Below are 18,493 nucleotides of genomic sequence, written 5' to 3'. Positions count from 1 at the left end.
CTCGGATATCAAAATCTGCAGACGCTCCTCAAGTCCTTGATATAAAATGGCATAGTATTTATATATAGCCTATGTACATTTTTGCACGAACTTGAAGCCATCTCTACAATGTAAACAGTTGTTTATTGTCTTGTTTAGGGAATCATGACAAGATTCCCTTCAAGTCTGCACATGTTCAGCACAGGCACAATTTTTTTTTCTGAACATTTTTAGTCTGTATTTATTTGAATCCAAAACCCACAGATATGGCAATATGATGATATTTAAGGTCCCAGGTAATACTTTGCTTGAGAAAAGTTTCTGCTGAACAAATAGGCATGATAATAATTTCTCTTAACACAGCATGGCTAGGACTTACAGCAAAAGAATCTCGGGGAGTAGGGTGCAGACATGATTTCTTAACAAACTCCCACACCCGCAAGAATTCCCTGTTTACCTTTTGGTACTGGGGGCTGAGGCCAGGTTAGCTTAGTTAGTCCAGGTGCTGTCTCTGCTCCTGGGCACTGTGGAAGGCTGGGCATTCACACAGGAGATAGGATTAATGGGGCAAAAGCACCCCTGGGGCCACCACGACAGTGGCAGCTGTAAGCAACCAGGAAAACCTTGGAAACACAAGGGCACTGTGGCCCAGCCACCCTTTTCCTTTGGGAAAGCCTCTTTCCCATGGCAGCCTTGGAGGGTCTGTGTTTTATATTTTATTAGAGAAGGTGGCATTTCCTTACCCTTTATATGAGTCTCTTTGCCCCCGGTTAGTCAAAATACAGGGCAATTCTACCCACAGGTGCATAGAAAAGGGCTTTGCTTCAAGGGCAACGGTGACTTTGAACCAAGAGGCAAGTTATTTTCTTTGCAAACTGCCAAGGCTCCCTGGGTACATTCCACGCTGAGCATGATGGCATCAGGTTACTGAGGCTCTTACGGAAATGTTATTTCTGTTAATGCGAGGCAGAAAACGTGAGACCCGAACAAAATACCCCCTGATAAATGGACTAACAAAATTTCCAGTTACCAGCCCCGATCAGGGCCAAGCCTTACTTTTGAGTTAAACCTGAAGAATAATTTCCATTGACAGTTCCTGTAAGAGCCTCAGCTGCAGCAGCAAACAGGGCCTTGGCCGGGGTCCATCCTGCGAGATGGCAGGAGGAGAAATTGAACTCGTGCCAGCAAAAACACTCCTCAGGCCCCAAATGCTCTGCGGGCTTCGTGAGATCGGTATGGCCGAATAAACAGCACCCCCAGGGCTTTCTTCATGATCTAACTCCTTCGGTAAATTAAGGAATTTTTCCAGAAGCCAGAGACTCAGTAAATATTTCTGACAGCCTTCAAATTGCAGTTAAGCCCAATTCACCAAGGAGTTCCTGGGTTTCCTTTACATGAAAGGTTGGTCTTGAAAGTCTCAAGGTTGGAAACATGGCTGTTACTTTTGCCCTGTTTATTAGGCATCGGTTTCAGGTGCTATCTGATTTATCTTCAGAGTGGGTGCTACCCACCTGCCTGGAGAAAGGGGGCAGGAGTTTGGGCAAGGAGAAAATCCTGGATATGATAAATGCAAACAGAGGTTCATTTTGAGGGGGAGGGTGAATGAGTGGATGGGTATTTGTTACAGGACCCTTTGTACCATTCTGTATTTTTTTAATTAAAAAGAAAGAAACAGTCCATGGCTATCCTCTGTCCCCCAGCAGGCATTTCCAGCTACCCTGACATACATCAGGCATTAATTTAGGAGGTTAGTGATCTTAGGTTTGGAGACTAAACCTAAGATCCTTTTTTTTTTTGGTTCCCCAAAATAACACTCCACTTTATGAGCATTGCCAAAACTGTACCAATAGACAAAACAATTGACACGTGATTTTATAACACTTCATCCACGATACGTAAGTCCTTCATGGGAAGAACTCAGGATGCTCCTGGGCTAAGTGGCGGCATCGTGTTGCCCATTCCTCAGGCAGGGAGCAGAGGTGTGGGTGGTCGAGGGCTTGCTCGGGAAATATTCTAGGCCTAAAGGTAAACTATGTGAATTAGGATCGTGGTCATGAGCTCCACTTCCTCAAAGTCATATTTATTTTCTCTGCTTTCTAATCATTGCAATGATTTCCTCTATGAATCTTTTTTTTTTTATTTCCTTAACCATAGGGCAGTAGACAGAGGCAAGAAAAAGACACACTGAAACTCACAAAAGTGGGGAGCTACCAGCTTGCAAAGGAAATGAGACTACTTGCTGGGTATGGCTGGAGATCCAGACAGCGGTGCTTAGAGAAAAGAGGTAAAGTAAATAAACGAGATAAATCAACTCTGAAAAAGAGAAAAACCATTGTTCTACTCCTAGCAAATCAGGGCAATGTAGGATGCCCATAGTCTTGGGGTCCAGCCCTAGTGTGTCAGGAGGGCTGCGTTTCTGCTCCCTCCTCTCCCTCCTCTCACCCAGAGCTGTTTATCCACTCACATCACTTCTTCTCCTCTGCGGCTCTTCTTTCTGTCTCTTTCATGGGGGGAGGAGGGGTGTTGGTTCAGCTGCTTTTATTTGATGGGGTGTGCATGAGAAGCTTTCAGACAAAATGCAATTCAAAACAGCCTGGCTAAGGAATGCAAGGAAAAAAAGAAACAGGGGAAGAGAGGGGCCACTAAGTTAAATACACAGGAGAAGTTGTGGAAAGTTCAGGAAAGCCGCGTAACATCTCCACGCCTCTGTTTCCTCCTTCTGACAGGAGGAGGGTAACTCAGGATTAAAGGAGACAGGGTGTGGGTGTTGCACTAGCAGGATGGCTGATGCGGAGGAAAGCATGTCAAAAGGGCAGGTAATTTTACTCATCAACAGTAACATTATATGATTAACAAGGGAATCTGGCTTTGTTAAAAGATGTCCAGAGTTCCTGCACTAATCTATCTAAAGAGCTAACAGAGCCCCGTACTGTAAGTCAACACACCTACACATTTTTGAGGCCCGAGGACCACCAATCCCTGTTTGTGTTGGGTTATTTAACAAGGAATGTCTCTCAACGTTTGCTCATGGATTCCTCCTTGAAGATAGACCCTTCCTACTTGAAGACAGAACCTCTCCTTCCTTTTCCCAATGAGACTGATAATCCCCAGAGGGCAGAACTGTGTCTTCCTCACTTCTTTGTTCCCAAGAAGCAAAGAATGGAACTCATAAATGTTTAAATGAATGAACCAGGACAAGAAAAACAACAGAGCCCTCAGTTTCCCTCACCTCTCCACAAACTGAAAGCTTGGTTAGAGATGAATCTATTGCCTAATGAACAGCCAAGTGCCCACTCACCTTTTCTAGGTGTAGATTTATCCACCGAGTAAAGGTCCTCTTCTGCACATTTTCCCTCTCCACTGAAAACGAAGGAATGCCATTAGTAGGGGGAAAGATGTGCAAACTAACCCCCTCTCCTTCCCAGGTGGAAATTCCACATGGATGGATTGTAGGAAGATGTAAGAAAACAGCCCTTCCCTTCCTTGACGGGGGTTGACAAGGCCTTATGCAGATCCCAGAGCCCATCCTCCCAGCCCAATTACATCTGTATAAACCAATTCAGACACATAGAACAAAATGTTCTACACAACCTAATAGGAATATAGACGCTTGGCTCGCCAGGGTAAGAAGCACTGGTGAGAACATATAAATTAACCCCCATGGTGGACAGTGCTGCATAGCTGCCTAGGGGGAGCCAGAAGTCTGAGAAGCTGGGCTGAGGAGAGACAGGTGCTGTGGAGTCAATGATTAGAAATTGGGAGGGGGCTCTGGAATGTGCCAGAGTGGGGTGGAAGAAACTGGACAGCCTGGGGTCAGCTCCTGTCTGATGTGTACACTTAGGATGAGCCTCTCACTTCTCGGGCTGCCGTAAGTACACCTGGGATTCTGCGTCTCAAACTCACTACAGTCTCTGGCACAGTAGTTGCTCCCCACCCGCTTTGTAGCTGTTCTTTTCAGAGCCAGGGAGGACAGTGCTCTGCAGACACCTGCTGGCGAACTGCAAGGACATAAACCAGGCATGGACCCCTTCTCCCAGGGCAGGGCACTACCCACACGGGCTTCATGGCAAAGACCTTTCATTTCACTGCCATCTACCAAGCACTAATGGCATCCCGGATACTTTGTTTTCATCAATCTTTAAGCCTTACAACACTCCCTGTAAGGCAGAAACTTATTTTAAACATGAACAAAATGGGGCTCAGAGTGGTGACAGTGACTTTCTCAGGCCATCAGCTGGAGAGAGGCGGAGCTGGGAATCCCCCTCACCACACTCTGCTCCAGGTCTGTCTGCCCCATATCAGCTAGAACCCTGGACATGGAGGGCCTGAGTTTGAACTCCAGCTCTTCCAATCACATCCCAGGCGTCTGAAATAGGAATAATGGTGAGTTGTTAAAAAAAAAAAAAAAAAACCTACTGAGCACTTGCTATATGGCAGGCACAGATCTGGCCCCTAAAGTGCATTAACGAATTTAATGCTTACTAAAACCCTCTGAGGCATGTACTATTCTAACCTTCAGATGAGAAAACTGGGGCTTGGGGCATGTCATAGCTTGCCCAAATTCACACAATTGGTAAGGCGATTATTCCCATTTTACAGCCGGAGACATGGAGGTGCAGACAGTTAACAGGCAGCCATGCTGGTCCTCTAGAGTCTGTGCTTTCTTCACTCCCTGCTGAGCTGCTGCATTAGGACCCTCAGGGACCCAGAGGGTGCTTCCACGAAGGGCCCTATCGCCAGCGTCTGGGCCAGGGTGCACCGTGGACTGTGGTAGCCTCCTTGCTTCAAGCTACTATGTCTCTCAAGAAGCTTCCTTGAAGTGTCAGAGCCAGACGACTCCTAAATCACTAAGCTCTAGATTTCAACATATTGGAAGAACACATCATATTTGCCCAAAACCATTTCATATTTCTTTAGCAATAAGAAAATGAGAGCCAATTTATCTCCTGGGGGAAGAAAAAAAGGCTATGATTTTCTGTTAATGACTACAGTACTTTTTCTTCTTGGCCTCATTATTAGGTAGATAGTGGCCCCCATAAATCACATTTTAATATCGTGCCTTTCAATCTTTTTAATTGAAGAGGCAGCAGACGGTAATTATGAACATAACGGCCTTTCATTTTCCTCTTTCTGTGAAAGGGAAACTCACTGGCAAGTAGACGTTAAGAATTCAAGATTTAATTCCAGTAAACTGTGTTCCAGGGGTAGGAAGGGGAGAGACAAAGGAAAAGAAGTTGACAGAAATGAAGAAGGGACTGGGGGCAGCCCCAGAGCCTCAGAGACTCCCAGAAGCTTGGGAAGTGTCCTGTTCCAAGCCCCATTTGAGATCGCGCCACCTCTGCACATGTAGGTCTGCCTCACTCTCCCTGATGGCAGCAGTGTTTTCCACAGTCTGGGTGTTCCTTAGTTCAGTGACCATCCCCTGTGGATGGACACTGAGGCTGTGTCCCATTTTTCAGTGCTACAAGAGATAAAGCATGTATCCTTGTACAGGCATCCTAGTACATGGTTCTTTGGGCACAAACCTATTTTTTACCTTTGACAACTAAAAATAGAACTGCTCAGTCTTAGTGGTAGGCACATTTAAAATTTTAATGGCTACTTCCAAATTGCCCTCCCACAAGGCTGTCCCAGTTTATACTTTCACCCCCACCTGTCTTTAAACAAGTTTATGGGGACTGTAAAGTATTTACACACACATTCAAACACTCAGGCTGGTTTCCCCATATGGCTTCAGAGACAGCAATGTATACCCTCTCAAACAGAAGTGCATTTAGTGAAAGCCTCAGAGAACCTGAGCTAGGCCGCCAGTTTAATTGCACTCGAGGGTATAAATGAGGAAGTATCTTTGGTCTACACATCTATCCACCCACCCATCTATCCAACTAACCACCTATCCATTAGTCCCCTTGCCCATTCACCCACCTGTCCATCCATCTATCCACCCATCTAACCATTCATCTAACCTCCCACTTGTCCATCCGTCCATCTGCCCATCCATCCATCCATCCAACCTGATATTTATGAAGTGATTACTATATGCTAGGAACTATGCCAGGCTCTATGGGCAAAAGCAGAGATGAAGAATTAAATATGTATGGAATGTGCACTGCAATTCACAGCCAGGTCAGAGTGAAAGCATGGATATCATAAAGCACTTATCCAAGGAGAAATGGTTTAGAAATGCCAAGGGCTGACTGGCATGGGAGGAGAGGACTTCAGACCCATGGCCACTCCTTCCGGGCCCTAAGAGCACCCCAGAGCAGAAGTGGGACAGGGAGGAGCACTTGGTGGCAAAGACTGTGTGTGTATTCTACCCATGACCTGATTCAGAGCCAACCTCAGGGTGGCTTTACTTCCTTTCCAGCCAAGGCCAGCGTTCAAACCCGAGCACAAATCAGTTCCGACAGCAAAGCTGATCCACGGAGGGACAAAGTGATAAGTGAAGGACCCCAGAGGACCCTGAGACTAAACCACAAATAGCAGACAAGTCCCAAACTGAAGTAGGCTATGGAGACCGTATTTTTTGGAGCTAAAACTGGGACACATCGCTCAGTACACAGGAGAGATGCTTTGAGAACTCGAGCCTGCCCCAGAACATCTGCTTTGTTGCCACACACCAGCTGTGCGACCTTGGGCAGGTTCACCACTGTCAAAATACCTTTGCCTGGGTCTCCCCACCGCAGAAGAAGGCTAGCCATGCCTCTCTCGCAGAATGCCAAGGAGACGAAACGAAATTCCCCCCAAAAAGCATTCTCTATAGCAGCTCCCTCCAGGCCAGTTTTCCCGGCCCCCACAGTCACACAGTGTTGCCTTGGGCTTAGGTATTTTGTCTGGTGTCTCGACACAAAGGTCTGCCACTCTTTCATGGCCTTCTCCATTTTGAAATACCCACCCCCATCTTGCAGATCTTTCCTACTTCTGGCCTGCCAAGACTCCATAAACTTTATATAGTTTCCATAAATCCAACGGCCCCTTTTTTCCTACCACGTTGTAAAGGTGTAGGAAACCATTTCTCTGGAAGGGTCTGGCCTTCTTACAGAGTGTTTGTGGGGCCCAGTGTGGGTTTACTGGGCAACAACAGGGTAATGACAGTGCTGTAAAATCGCTGTCCCAGCTCCGCCTGGCGGGCCTGGGTGCCAGCGTGCCGGGCAGTGTGGAGGAGCTGGCCAGGCTAGGCTGCAGGCGCTGGGACAGAAAGGAGGGAGGCTTAGCAGTGGCCTGGCTCCACTACCCCAAACTCCCAGGTGTGACTTTGGCTCTGGTCTTGCCAAGAACAGACCAGTTGAAAATGGGAAATGGGACATTTCTCCCTTCTCCAAGCCACGAGTGGCCAGCTCAAGAGTTGGGAGCCACAGAGAGAGGGACGCTGGGAGTTAAAATAGATTCATTCACACTTGTGGCCTTTTGTCCCAATGTCCACATTTCCCCTAAACCTACTCTATATAATATTTACTTGATAATATTTCTGTTCTTCTTTGCCCAGGAGAAAGACTTAATGGGCATATCTGTTTATAGAAACTTATATGATTATCATAAAAAAATAAAATACAGAAAAGCATATCAGAAATACAGAGAAAAAATATTTAAAATCGCAGGAAATTTCATTATGCCTAAGGAACACATACACACAATTTCAGTGTAACCAGAAAATGACTCAGTCTCTTAACGTATGGCCCATGGATCACTAATGTCAAGAGCATCTGGAGTGACAGTTAAAATTCAAATTCCTGGAGCCCATCCCAAACCTACTGGGGTTTGGGGCCTGGAAATCTACATTTAGATGGTGCCTAATGACAGTGCATAGTTTGAAAACCCAGATCTTGGCTAAAGAAGACAATTAGCACAACTTCTTGGTCATCTTTGGGCAGAGTAGAGAATGCCCAAGGGAAAGTCAGCACAGAACAGGAGAAGACCAAGCAGTCTGGAAACAGACGTGTGGCTCCTCCATGGATCTTGAGATGGGGATACGGTTCCAGGTTTCACGTTCTTTTAAAACGATGGAGACACTGCACTGGGAATGGCTTGCAGGCAGTGGGCTAAAAAATAGACATTTTCTGTCCTTCTTTAAAGGACTCTTCCTGACAATGGGCATCTTGGGAATGGCTTTAGTCACTGAATTTATGCTGCCGGGAGGAATCTGGTTCTCCTGAGATGTGTATTGCCTGGGTGGACTGTAGAGCAGAATGTTTGCAGAGGAGATTTATTCTTTGATGTCCATCCAGATGGATCAGTTGGGACAATTTATTTCCAGCTTCAGATGCTTCCCGAGCAGGAGAAAAGAGACAAAGGGGGTCTCTGTGTGAGTATGCCCCTGATCCACTGCACAGGTGCATGGGCATACAGGCAGCCAGGGCCATCAGGCTGTGCAGGTACAGACCCCGTGGCAGCCTGTTGAACCTGGCATCAGAACAGACAAGCTACAGTACAGTGTGGGCACTAAAAGCTCACAGAAAGCCCACCTTCCCTCCACCATGCAAGCTGCTGCAGGGAAAACAAGATGAACCAGGGCCGTGAAGGCCCTCCAGGAAGCAGTTGGGGGTCCACCAACAGCAGCTACCACCCTCGATGCAACCACACAGGTTTTTGTAAGTCTCACAATATTCCTCAGAACTGTTTCAACACTGTTCCATTTTGCAGACAGGGAGAGCCTGAGGCACAAGGTGGTTAAGAAATGTGGCCACTCAGTGGATTTGAAGCCAAGCAGGCTTGGCTCCAGGGTGACTCCCGCATGCCTCCCACAGGTTTGCATGGTACTCCTGGGGGTGTCTGCTCCTTAGCCAAGCTGGGGGTCTTGGTGTCCCAAACACACCTCCAGCAGGTACTCTGGCCTACCAGCTTCCCTCACCCCTTTCTCCACATCAGAACACTCTGTGCTGTGTGGAATTCCTCAAGGCCTAGCTCTTAGCCATTGGTCCTGAACCTGGGATGACTATTCCCAGAGGACATCTGGCAATGTCTGGAGAAATTTTTGATTGCCATGCCTGAGCGGCAGCTAGCAGGCAGAAACCTGGGATGCTGCTCACCATCCTACGGTGTACAGAACAGCTCCCACAGTGCAGAATTCGCCAGCCCATAATGTCAACAGTGCAGAGGGTGAGCGGCTCTCAGGGGAGCCTGTGGACTGCCCCACACTGTTCCTATCTCAGACTTCTCTTCCATGGGATACAGAGAAGGGTTTCAGCAAAAAAGAGGGCTCTGCATGGCCTTGGACAAGATGAGCTCTGCTCTCAGGGCCTCAGTTTCCCCATCTGTACAATGGCAATCACAGTACCTACTTGCTGGAGCTATCAGGATCAAAATGCGCAGAACTGTCCTTACAACACCACATAAGGGCTTCACGGTGGCATGGGGAATGAGTGCTGGACAGTAGTTCCCCTCCAGGGTAGTTGGCAGCTGGGGGCAGTGCACGGGTAGGTGACAGAGAACAGCAGTGACATGGCCTCTGTGGGATAAAGTGTTTCAGCCCTCAGCACAGGTCTGGGCACATCGTTACATAGCACATCCAGCTGTTTCTGTTATTGCTTATCTTGGGAAAGTTCTTGGACTCAACTTCTTGGACTCTTCTGAGGTTGAGTTTCTCTTCTGTAAAAGCAAAGACAATGCCTGCCTTCTGGGGCTGTTGAAGAGACGATGAAGCCTGTGCATACAGGGTGCATAAATGTCATTCAGTAACAAACTCATCCAAGTTCACACTTTACAATGCCTCACGGACATGTCTGCAGGCCCTGCAGACGGGTGGAGTACCTTAGCAATCTTCATGGAGACACGCTCCTTGCTACAAGTAGATCTGGCAGCTACCGACGCCAGCTTGAGTCAGAGCTTGGGACAGCAGCACAGGCAGATCCCATCTGGACCCCTGTGGGTGTATGTGTGTCACACACCTAGGCCTGGGACAGCATGTTCACCCGGCAGAGAAGGAGTGGCAACCCTAGCTGTGGCTGGAGGTTCTCCCTGTCACTGATGGGAGGGTTGTTTAAGCATGAAGCCCTCTACCCACTGTCCAGGAGGGTGAAGCCATCAGGGTGGAGGGGAGACCTCGCATTTTTCTGCCTTTGTTTCTGTTTTGTGCAGTGCAAATAAGACCCTGGCACACATCTCCCACACCCCCACTTGGTTTCCTGAGAAGCACAGTGTGCTCAAGGAGTCATCTCAGGACCAGGGAACAACCACAGCCTCCACTAGGGACAGTCTCTGAGGGTTCCTTTGAGGTTCTCTTTTCTAAAAATCTCCTGCTCAACCTTCTATAAAAATAACCTGTTGAGATGCTCACAGACATTTCCCCAGTCTCGGTCTGAGCTGACTTCCTCCGCGGTCTGGGAAACCCACTGTCCCTGCTTACTTCTCTTTCTCTGTGGCTCCAGCTCCCTCTCACTTCAGCCATGCAACTCACTCCATCAGCTCGCGCAGGCCCTTGTGTATCTTTGAACCTGATTGAGAACCATCTTCCCTCTCTTGAGGCAAGGTAAGGCGTCCTGGCCACCATCTGGTGGCAGCAGACCACACGATGGCATCTACTGCCCCACAGATGGTGCACAGAGAAGCTGGCCCTCAAGTAAGCCCCTGCCTGCCTGTCCAATCTCGGTGCTGCTGACTCTCTGGGCCCACTGTCACCTGCAGAAGAGGCCTCGTCCCTCCCTTCTAGCGCAGCCTGGCCCCTGCTTGGTGGTTTCGTTCCTTTTTCCATCTTTCAACACCTCCCAGAAACGCAACCTCATTACAAGGCCCCATGCTGGTTCACTTGAGAAATAAAACTCAGAAACAAATTAAATGGCAATTTCTTTTTAAACAGGAGAGGGGCCAGGCTTCAGGAATATCAGGCCAACGTCCTTTGGTTCCGACTCCTGGGGAACACTTCCCCCATCGGCTCTGGTGGTATTAAAGTCAAGGCCTCCATGTGGTTTTTCACCAGCAGTGATTTTGCATTTAATTTCCTTTGTTTTTCCTCTCCGCATGTTTGCTCTGACCCACGTCCTTTTTATCGAGACTTTGGTAATAAAATGCAAAACCCTCCTTGGGACCGTGGGCCGAGCAGTATGCTACTACAGACAAGTGGCCACCGACTCTGGCACAGGCCCTCCCACCTCTCCAGCTCCTCTGCAGCATGTAGGCCATGGATGTGCCATGGGTGCCTGGGCACAGGGTGAGTAAACTTCTCGGGTTGGCGCAAACTGGTGGTTTCCCCAACACACACTCTCAGACACTCCAATAAAACTGCCAAGCTCTTTTTAACTGGGGACTTAAATCCAATTCTCTCACGGGTCCCAGAGGTCCCCAATTAACATACCACGTCCTGCCCTGCCGTGCCCCGCTTCTCAACTGCTCCAAAACACATAACCCAAGGCTCCAAAGAGCTAGTCCCAATTACACACCAAATTAAGTTTAAGCTACACACACACACACACACACACACATATATATATATATTGGGCTGGTGCCTGTAACTAAAATAAAAAAATAAACCCACTCCAGTTTTTCTTCAAGTGATTCTGTCTAACTTCAGTGCTAAACCTCAACCCACCTTGATTTATGACAGATGACGCCAGCCAGCCATAAAAAGCCAAGCTTAGGAAAGGGATTTTAGCATTCACCCAGATGGGCAGGCCAAGGTGACAGCACCAATCCAGGCATTGGTGAAACATCCAGCTGAAATTGAGATGGGGATTTAAGCGGTATTGTGCAAATCACTCACATACCCATCCGGTTAGCAGACGTTGATGACTATCCCCGAGCATAAACAGTAAAACATGGACATTATTCTCATGGGCCTACATGGCTAAGTTTGAGAAGAAAGAATGGGTGCAGAAAAGGAAGGAGATGTGTAAAAATAAAGAAGAAAGAAAAGAAGGAAAAGGAAGAAAAGATGGAAGGGAGAAAAGTATTCCTTTACACAGGAGGACTCAGCTTCTGGGCCCTGACGCTATGATTCCTGGAGACTGAACTCTTTGTTGAACACCAGATTTAGGTGATTTTAAAAAAATAGTAATGTTTTTGTGAAAGTGTTCTGGCTTCTGACTACTAATCTGAGTAACTTCTAGAGCAATGTTTTCCAAACCAGATTTTTCAGAGCATTAGTTCTAAAGTATCTCTCAGAAGAGAAGCCCACTACATGTGGAATATATTGCATACTCTGTCCCCTCTCATGGATAATCTATGAATGTCGTAGATATCTATAAATTAAAGGCTCTGATGAGTCCTGCAATAAAAAATTGGTGTAACTTTATTTAAGCTCATTTGAAGTCAAGACCCCTGTTTTGTATAAAACAAATCATCACTCCCTTGCAGGATGTTGCTTTGGAAATACAGACATAACCCCAACATAACAAACCACATGCATGATGGTGGTACCATAAGATTATGATACAGTATTTTTACCATACCATCTCTATTTAGATACACAAATACTTGCCATTGTATTGTAATTGCTTACAGTATTCAGTACAATAATACGCTGTGCAGGTTTGTAGCCCAGGAGCAACAGGCTATATACCAAGCAGCCTAGGGCACAGTAAGCATACCTTCAAGGTGCGTGTAAGCACACTGTGATATTCACACAACAACAAAATCAACTAACAACCTATTTCTCAGAACACATCCTCATTGTTAAGTTACCAGTGACTATGCAGAGAGATGTTTATTAATGGGAGGAAGAAGACTCCATAGCCAGTGAGTTAGGCAGCCACACTTCCCATGGCAGAGACTATGAACCCCTACTTCCTTCTGCTTTTCAGCACACAGGTATACATTTACCAGCACCCTGTGCAGGGAAACAGGGGGTTGCATGACAGTTCTAGCTGACAGAATATGGGTGAGCTCCAGGTATACCACTTCTGAACGTGGCCCCACACAAACCTCCCAAACACTCCTCCCTGCCTCTGACCACCGCATGGAGGGACTCCACAGACCCTGGGGAGAACAGGACCTCAGCATGGAGGATCCCGAGTCTCCCCTTGGACAAGCAGTAAAGCCACCCAAAGAGGAACACCCGTTGTTGGACTGCTGGGTAAGAAATACATTTTCATTGCATTAAGCCATATAGTCATGCTGGAGTTGTTACAGCAGCCGCCTGTCCTGGCTAAAATGCATCTAGAGTGAGAACCAGGCCCCAGGGCGAGGGAGGAAGGATGGAAGAGCTGAAGCAACACATAAAGCCTCTTGTTTCTCCCCAATAACCTCCACAGGTGAGTGATGGCGTTTTCCATACAAATAAGGAAACTGAGTCTTGGAGAGGGGAATGACTTGCCCCACAGTTGGCAGTACAACCAGGAGAAGAATCCAGCCTAGTCACCGTGAGCCAAGCTGGGCTGGTGAAGACCCTTGATGAAGAATCCGTCTCATGCCCAGTTAGCTCAACTGCAGAATAAAGGCTGACGTGGTGGGTCATTTTTTATGAACTGAGCTTGACAGGCCTAACAAGGAAAATGAGCATGACCTTTTGTGTTCAGCTATTTTTAAAAAGGAGATTAAAACACACAACCTCATACAAATGCATATTTAAGCACATCTGTCTTTAATAAACCCCATATTCACCCTCTAAACATCAGCACTTTTATGTGAAAGCCAAGTCCAAGCAGCTGTAAGGTTCTCTAACATCAGAGTAACCAACTGTCCTGGTTTGCCTGGGATTAAGAGGGGTCAACTAGGACTTGGGATACTGGTCACTCTAGCTAGTAGTCAGATAGTGTGTCCAGGAGAGCAGGCCCCGGGGGGACAGGCAGAACAGATCCACATGGGAGACAAAGGCAGAGAAAGCCAAGATAGTTAATATTTGCTTTAAAAAGTGCAAGAGGCAAAACAAACCCTGAAATTCCCATTTGCAACTTCGACCTGCCAACAAAAAGTGACACCAGCATCAATTTAAATTCCTACCCTGAGCAGGAAGAGTAACGACTGGAAACTATGATGGGGAAAGGCAAGAGGTGTCAAGTTCTCTTGGAGCTGCAAGTGTCACCAACATTTCACGTTAATTAGTGTGAGAGGGTGCGTAAGCTGGAGTGGGGGTGGGAAGGGACTGAGCTGTGCCAATGTGACAAACACCAATGCTTCACACACCACTGGGTCCTTTGCGAAATGTACTGGTATGAAAACAAACATCTACCTACGCAAACCATCTAAATGTACACACTTGTGTGCACGTGTACGTGTGTGCATACACACATATGCATACTTCGCTGTAACATGAGCCACTTCAGCCTTTTCCAGGGAGTTCTGTCAACAGAGTAACTGAAGGGATTTTATCATTACAAGGTCTCCCTTAGGCCAATAGTTCAGACCTCAAGAACTGTACTCTGACATTGAAGTCAAGGTCAGATCACTGTCACTGGGTAGAAACCCTAAGACGACAAATTCCAGTTCTGTAATCTTAAAAAATTCACACTAGATCTGAGGTTCTCAACCCTGGCTGCATGTGACAGTCTCCTGGGGAAACTAAAAAACAGAGATGCCTGGACTCCACTTCAGACTAATTGAATCTGAATGCTTGGGGTGGGGGCCCAGGCATCTGTATTTTTAAAGCTTCCCAGGTGATTGTGACACAGAGCCAGATCTGAGAACCATTGCTCTAGGCCTGAGGGTAGCAAATTCTCTCTGACAAGGGCCAGATAGTAAATGTTTCGGACTTTATAGGCCATATGTTCTCTGTCAAGACTAGTCATCATGCCATCATGGTGCAAAAGCAGCCAAGACAATACATAAATGGTCATGGCTGTGTTCTAATAAAACTTTATTTATGAGATCAGGTGGTGGGCCACAGTTTGCCAAGCCCTGCTGTAGACTCTAGCAGATCCACTGTCTGATTCACGTGGGCAATATAGATCTCACGGGTAGCTGTGCCACTCATGCCCAGCTTTTTAAGATTCAACTTCAGGCTTCAGAAGGAGGGATTTATGTTCTGTTTACTGTCGTAAGAAAGTCAAATAGTGGTAGAATGGATAAGGTGGCAGCTGTGTGCATTAGGTAAATTTGTAGGAACTAAAAGAAGCAGAAAAACTGAGTGTTTGTTACCTGCAGGTCAGACAAACCCACTTGAATTTTATCCTCCCATCTCCAAAAGAGTACTAAAAATCACACTTGGGCAACCAGACTTGTAAATAATCCTTGCCTTTGTTTCCTTCTTTAACAACTTCCTTTCAAATCCAGTTAAATCCTATTGCTTATCCCTATTCCTCCTAATCCCCTACTAAATTTCCCCCTTTGAAGAATACAAGGGAACATGGAGAAGAAAATGGTCCTCGCTCATCTGTGATCTTTTCTCTTATTCTTTTGTACAGTTTAAATGGAAATAGATAAGAAAAAAAAAATCCAACAAGGTTACTTGTAGATAAAATTTCTCAGTAGATCAAATTTTGTTCAAGGGGAGTAATCTCCATTTTTGTTAACACTGCAAAGAACCCAGAATTATTCTACTCTTCAGAGCACTCAGAAAGTCTATTTCCTTGTTAGAGAGGCCCTTAAATAAGGTTACTGAAGGTAACCTTACTCACTCATTACTGTTATATCAAGGCAGTCATCCGGAGTCTACTTGATTGCCTCCCAGGACAAGGTGCTCAGTACCTCTGCACCACTGTCCACCATTGGTCCATTCCACCATCGGGCAGCTCTGGTGGCCTGGCTTCCAGATATCGCACGGAGCTTCCCATCCTCGGCTAATTACTGGTCCCAGTTGTACTCACAAGGCTTTCTCCTTCTCCACAAGGCAAGCTCTGAGATGTTGGAAGCCTGATTTTGGGTGCTCTTATAGTCTTCTCCGATTAAACATTTCTAGTTTCTTCAAATCTTAACATTTCAGAGAAAAACTATAAACCCAAACATACCCTCCATTATATGATTCTGCCTTGATCAATGTTTTTCAGGCTGTTGAAAAATCTGGTAAGATGAAAGTTTTTGTTACTTCTCTTGAAAGACTGCTATAATTCTTCCCTGGACATATACTGTGAAAAACTATTCTTTGTAGCAGGTAGGTGAGAGGTGATGTTTTATCTAAAAAATGAATCTTAACACTTATACAGGAGATGAAAACCCCCTAGTACACTGAAAGAAGGGACATACATCACGAAGAGCTTCTTGAACAGATTCTTATACAAGGCGGCATGGACAACTGCAAAGATTCAGGTTTTCCCCTTTGGGGCAAGAGGAATCTCATAACCAGTTGTATTTCCTTTTTCACTTTGCTGTCAGGAAATGCATCTTTAAATATGAAATTCAACTTCAGCAAATGGGTGAGACTGTGGCCCATATATTTAGAATCAAAATTCCCTGAACTTCAATTTTCATAACAATATTCCTTGTTATAATTCTTTTGTTTTTTTGCTTTATTTTATGGGTCAAGTAAGCTACCTCAAATGTTTTTGTCAAAGTATGTAGGGCATAATAATGGACAAGTGAACACATGAATCCTTACCTTACCTCTTACCCCTTCCCAGTGCCTGGTGTGTAAGCCCAGTTATCTGTTGAGTGAATGAATGGATGGACAGATGGAAAACCCATCTGCAAGTCTTCTTGTTGTATTTGCCCCCTAAACCACCAGGCCTGTGATGATATATGCCCTTGTATTAATCATGACTTTTTATTTTCTGTATTTCCTAATGTGTTGACACCTGAGACTTTGCAGATCCTGAAGAGACTGCTCTTTCCAGGTCTAGCTAATTGCTAGATAGCAAACCTCTCCCCGGGGAGCATGCCTTTCACCAAACCAACCAATCAGGAGCCCACACCCACCCTTTCCTGTAAGGGGTTCTTACGCTGCAGGACAATGCTACCGTGCTCTAACCACCCCAGGGCCAAGTACCAGGACACCAGGGACAGCCCTGTGCCTCACAGCCTGCTGAAATCATTCACACTAGCCAATCCTAAACTGCTTATCCTACTTTGCTCATCCTTTCAATGAGGTTGAACCACAATAAAGGCTCTCACCGGTGTTTTCCCTTCTCTCCTGCGTCCTCACCGGCGCTGATGCTTCCCTGCGCGGCAGCTATGTGGCCCTGCATAACACAGCATGCCCCCTCCTCTTAGTTATGCCCTTGTCTCCTGGTCTGTTGGCCTCACTGTACTTGGATCATAATAAAACCTACATTTAAAAATATCTCATCCTCCAAATTCTGATAGATCTTGAATCACTCGCTTTGCAGCTGCAACCTCAAATCTTTACTCTTCACCCTAACCTCACCAACTCTAGAACAAAATCTAGGTCTTCTCCCTGTCTATATCTGCCCACTGGACTTACAGAATCACTGTTCGCAGTACTGCCCAGGCTGTTAGGGTGAGTGACAACCCCAGGCACGACTTACAGGCCTGAGGTGGGAGGCCTGGGTGAGGATACCTGGGAATCAGTATGGTGCCTAGCTCTGCAGTGTGCTGGCCATTTCACTGGACAGGTCACTAGGGCTAGATCAGCGAGAGCCTGACCTGGAATCAAAGTCCCCACGTGGTACTCTTCACAGCACTGAACCAGTGTGAAGGGCTTTCTCCCAGGCCAGCATTTTCAGTGCCCAGGTTCAGGCACTGAGAAGACAAGCCTGACTGCATAATGAGCGCCAGATGCACACACGCCTGGCCAGGCTCCACCATCCTGGCACTTGGCTTAAAGAAATGGTCCATTAAGGTGCTGTGTCTGACTGCCCCTCAGGGAGAAAAGAGGCACCATGCCACGTGGCACCACTGTGCAGGAAGTAACCTCCAGACTCCAAAGAGTTTTTGGCTGTGTTCTGCTGCCATGTGCTTTGGACTCACACACTATGTGCCCTCAAATGGGCGAGCTTCACCCTCCTCTCTGACCCAGCCACCTGTGAGACAGGCGCTATCATCATGGTGTGTATGGGGGAAGGGGGGAAGGTGTAGCCATCTGCTGCCATATGGACCAGAAAGCAGAGAGAAAGGCAAAGTAGGAAAGAAAAAGAAACCGAGATATGAGAGAGAGACAGAGAAAGAGAGAGAATGCACACGCCTGCTATACCTTGCCCTTGGGTTCACTGAGGCTGTGAAACTCTTAAAGTAAATCCAACGTTTTAGTTAATCATGCTCTCACAGGTTTCTGTTGGTTGCAATTATTATAAAGGTATCTTAACCAATTTCTTCAACAAGAAAACTGCAAATAAAAAAAAAAGGACACTTACAGACTAAGAGAGGCTTAAGAGCACGTCAGCCTACTGTCATAAGTGGCTCTCAATTGAAATGAGCTGGGTTTTTTTTTTTTTAATCATTGTATTCTAAAGGTTTGGAAATAAAACTAAAGCAAATTCTTAGAAAAATATAAAATTCCAAAATCAGGGCAAGAAGAATGAGGGAATTTAAATGAACCAAGGAATGTTAAAAATAACAACAAAGCGTCCTTGACATGACCATTTCTGATCCTCATTTCACAGCTGTGCTAACCAAGGCAGGGAGAACTTAGGTGACCCATCTAGTAAGGGACAGAACTAAGGCCTGTCCTTCAAGCCTAGGCCTGTCCTTAAACATTGCACAGTACCGCCTACTAATATCATCCCTGACTGGGATTCTAAATGTCACTCGCAGCTTG

At 46.4% G+C, this 18,493-nt stretch overlaps 1 protein-coding gene across 2 annotated transcripts in view; it reads right to left on the bottom strand.

Moving 5' to 3' along the window:
- CLMN (calmin) overlaps window positions 1–18,493 on the bottom strand; it is a 120,482-nt gene that overhangs the window by 33,267 nt on the left and 68,722 nt on the right. For both annotated transcript variants that reach the window (XM_053601609.1, XM_053601610.1), the window contains exon 2: window positions 3,278–3,339. In XM_053601609.1, the coding sequence (XP_053457584.1) occupies window positions 3,278–3,339 (62 nt within the window). The remainder of the gene's footprint in view (window positions 1–3,277; window positions 3,340–18,493) is intronic.

Source organism: Nycticebus coucang, chromosome 9, assembly GCF_027406575.1.
Source record: "Nycticebus coucang isolate mNycCou1 chromosome 9, mNycCou1.pri, whole genome shotgun sequence".
NCBI lineage: Eukaryota > Metazoa > Chordata > Mammalia > Primates > Lorisidae > Nycticebus > Nycticebus coucang.
This window is presented reverse-complemented; position numbering and strand designations above follow the sequence as displayed.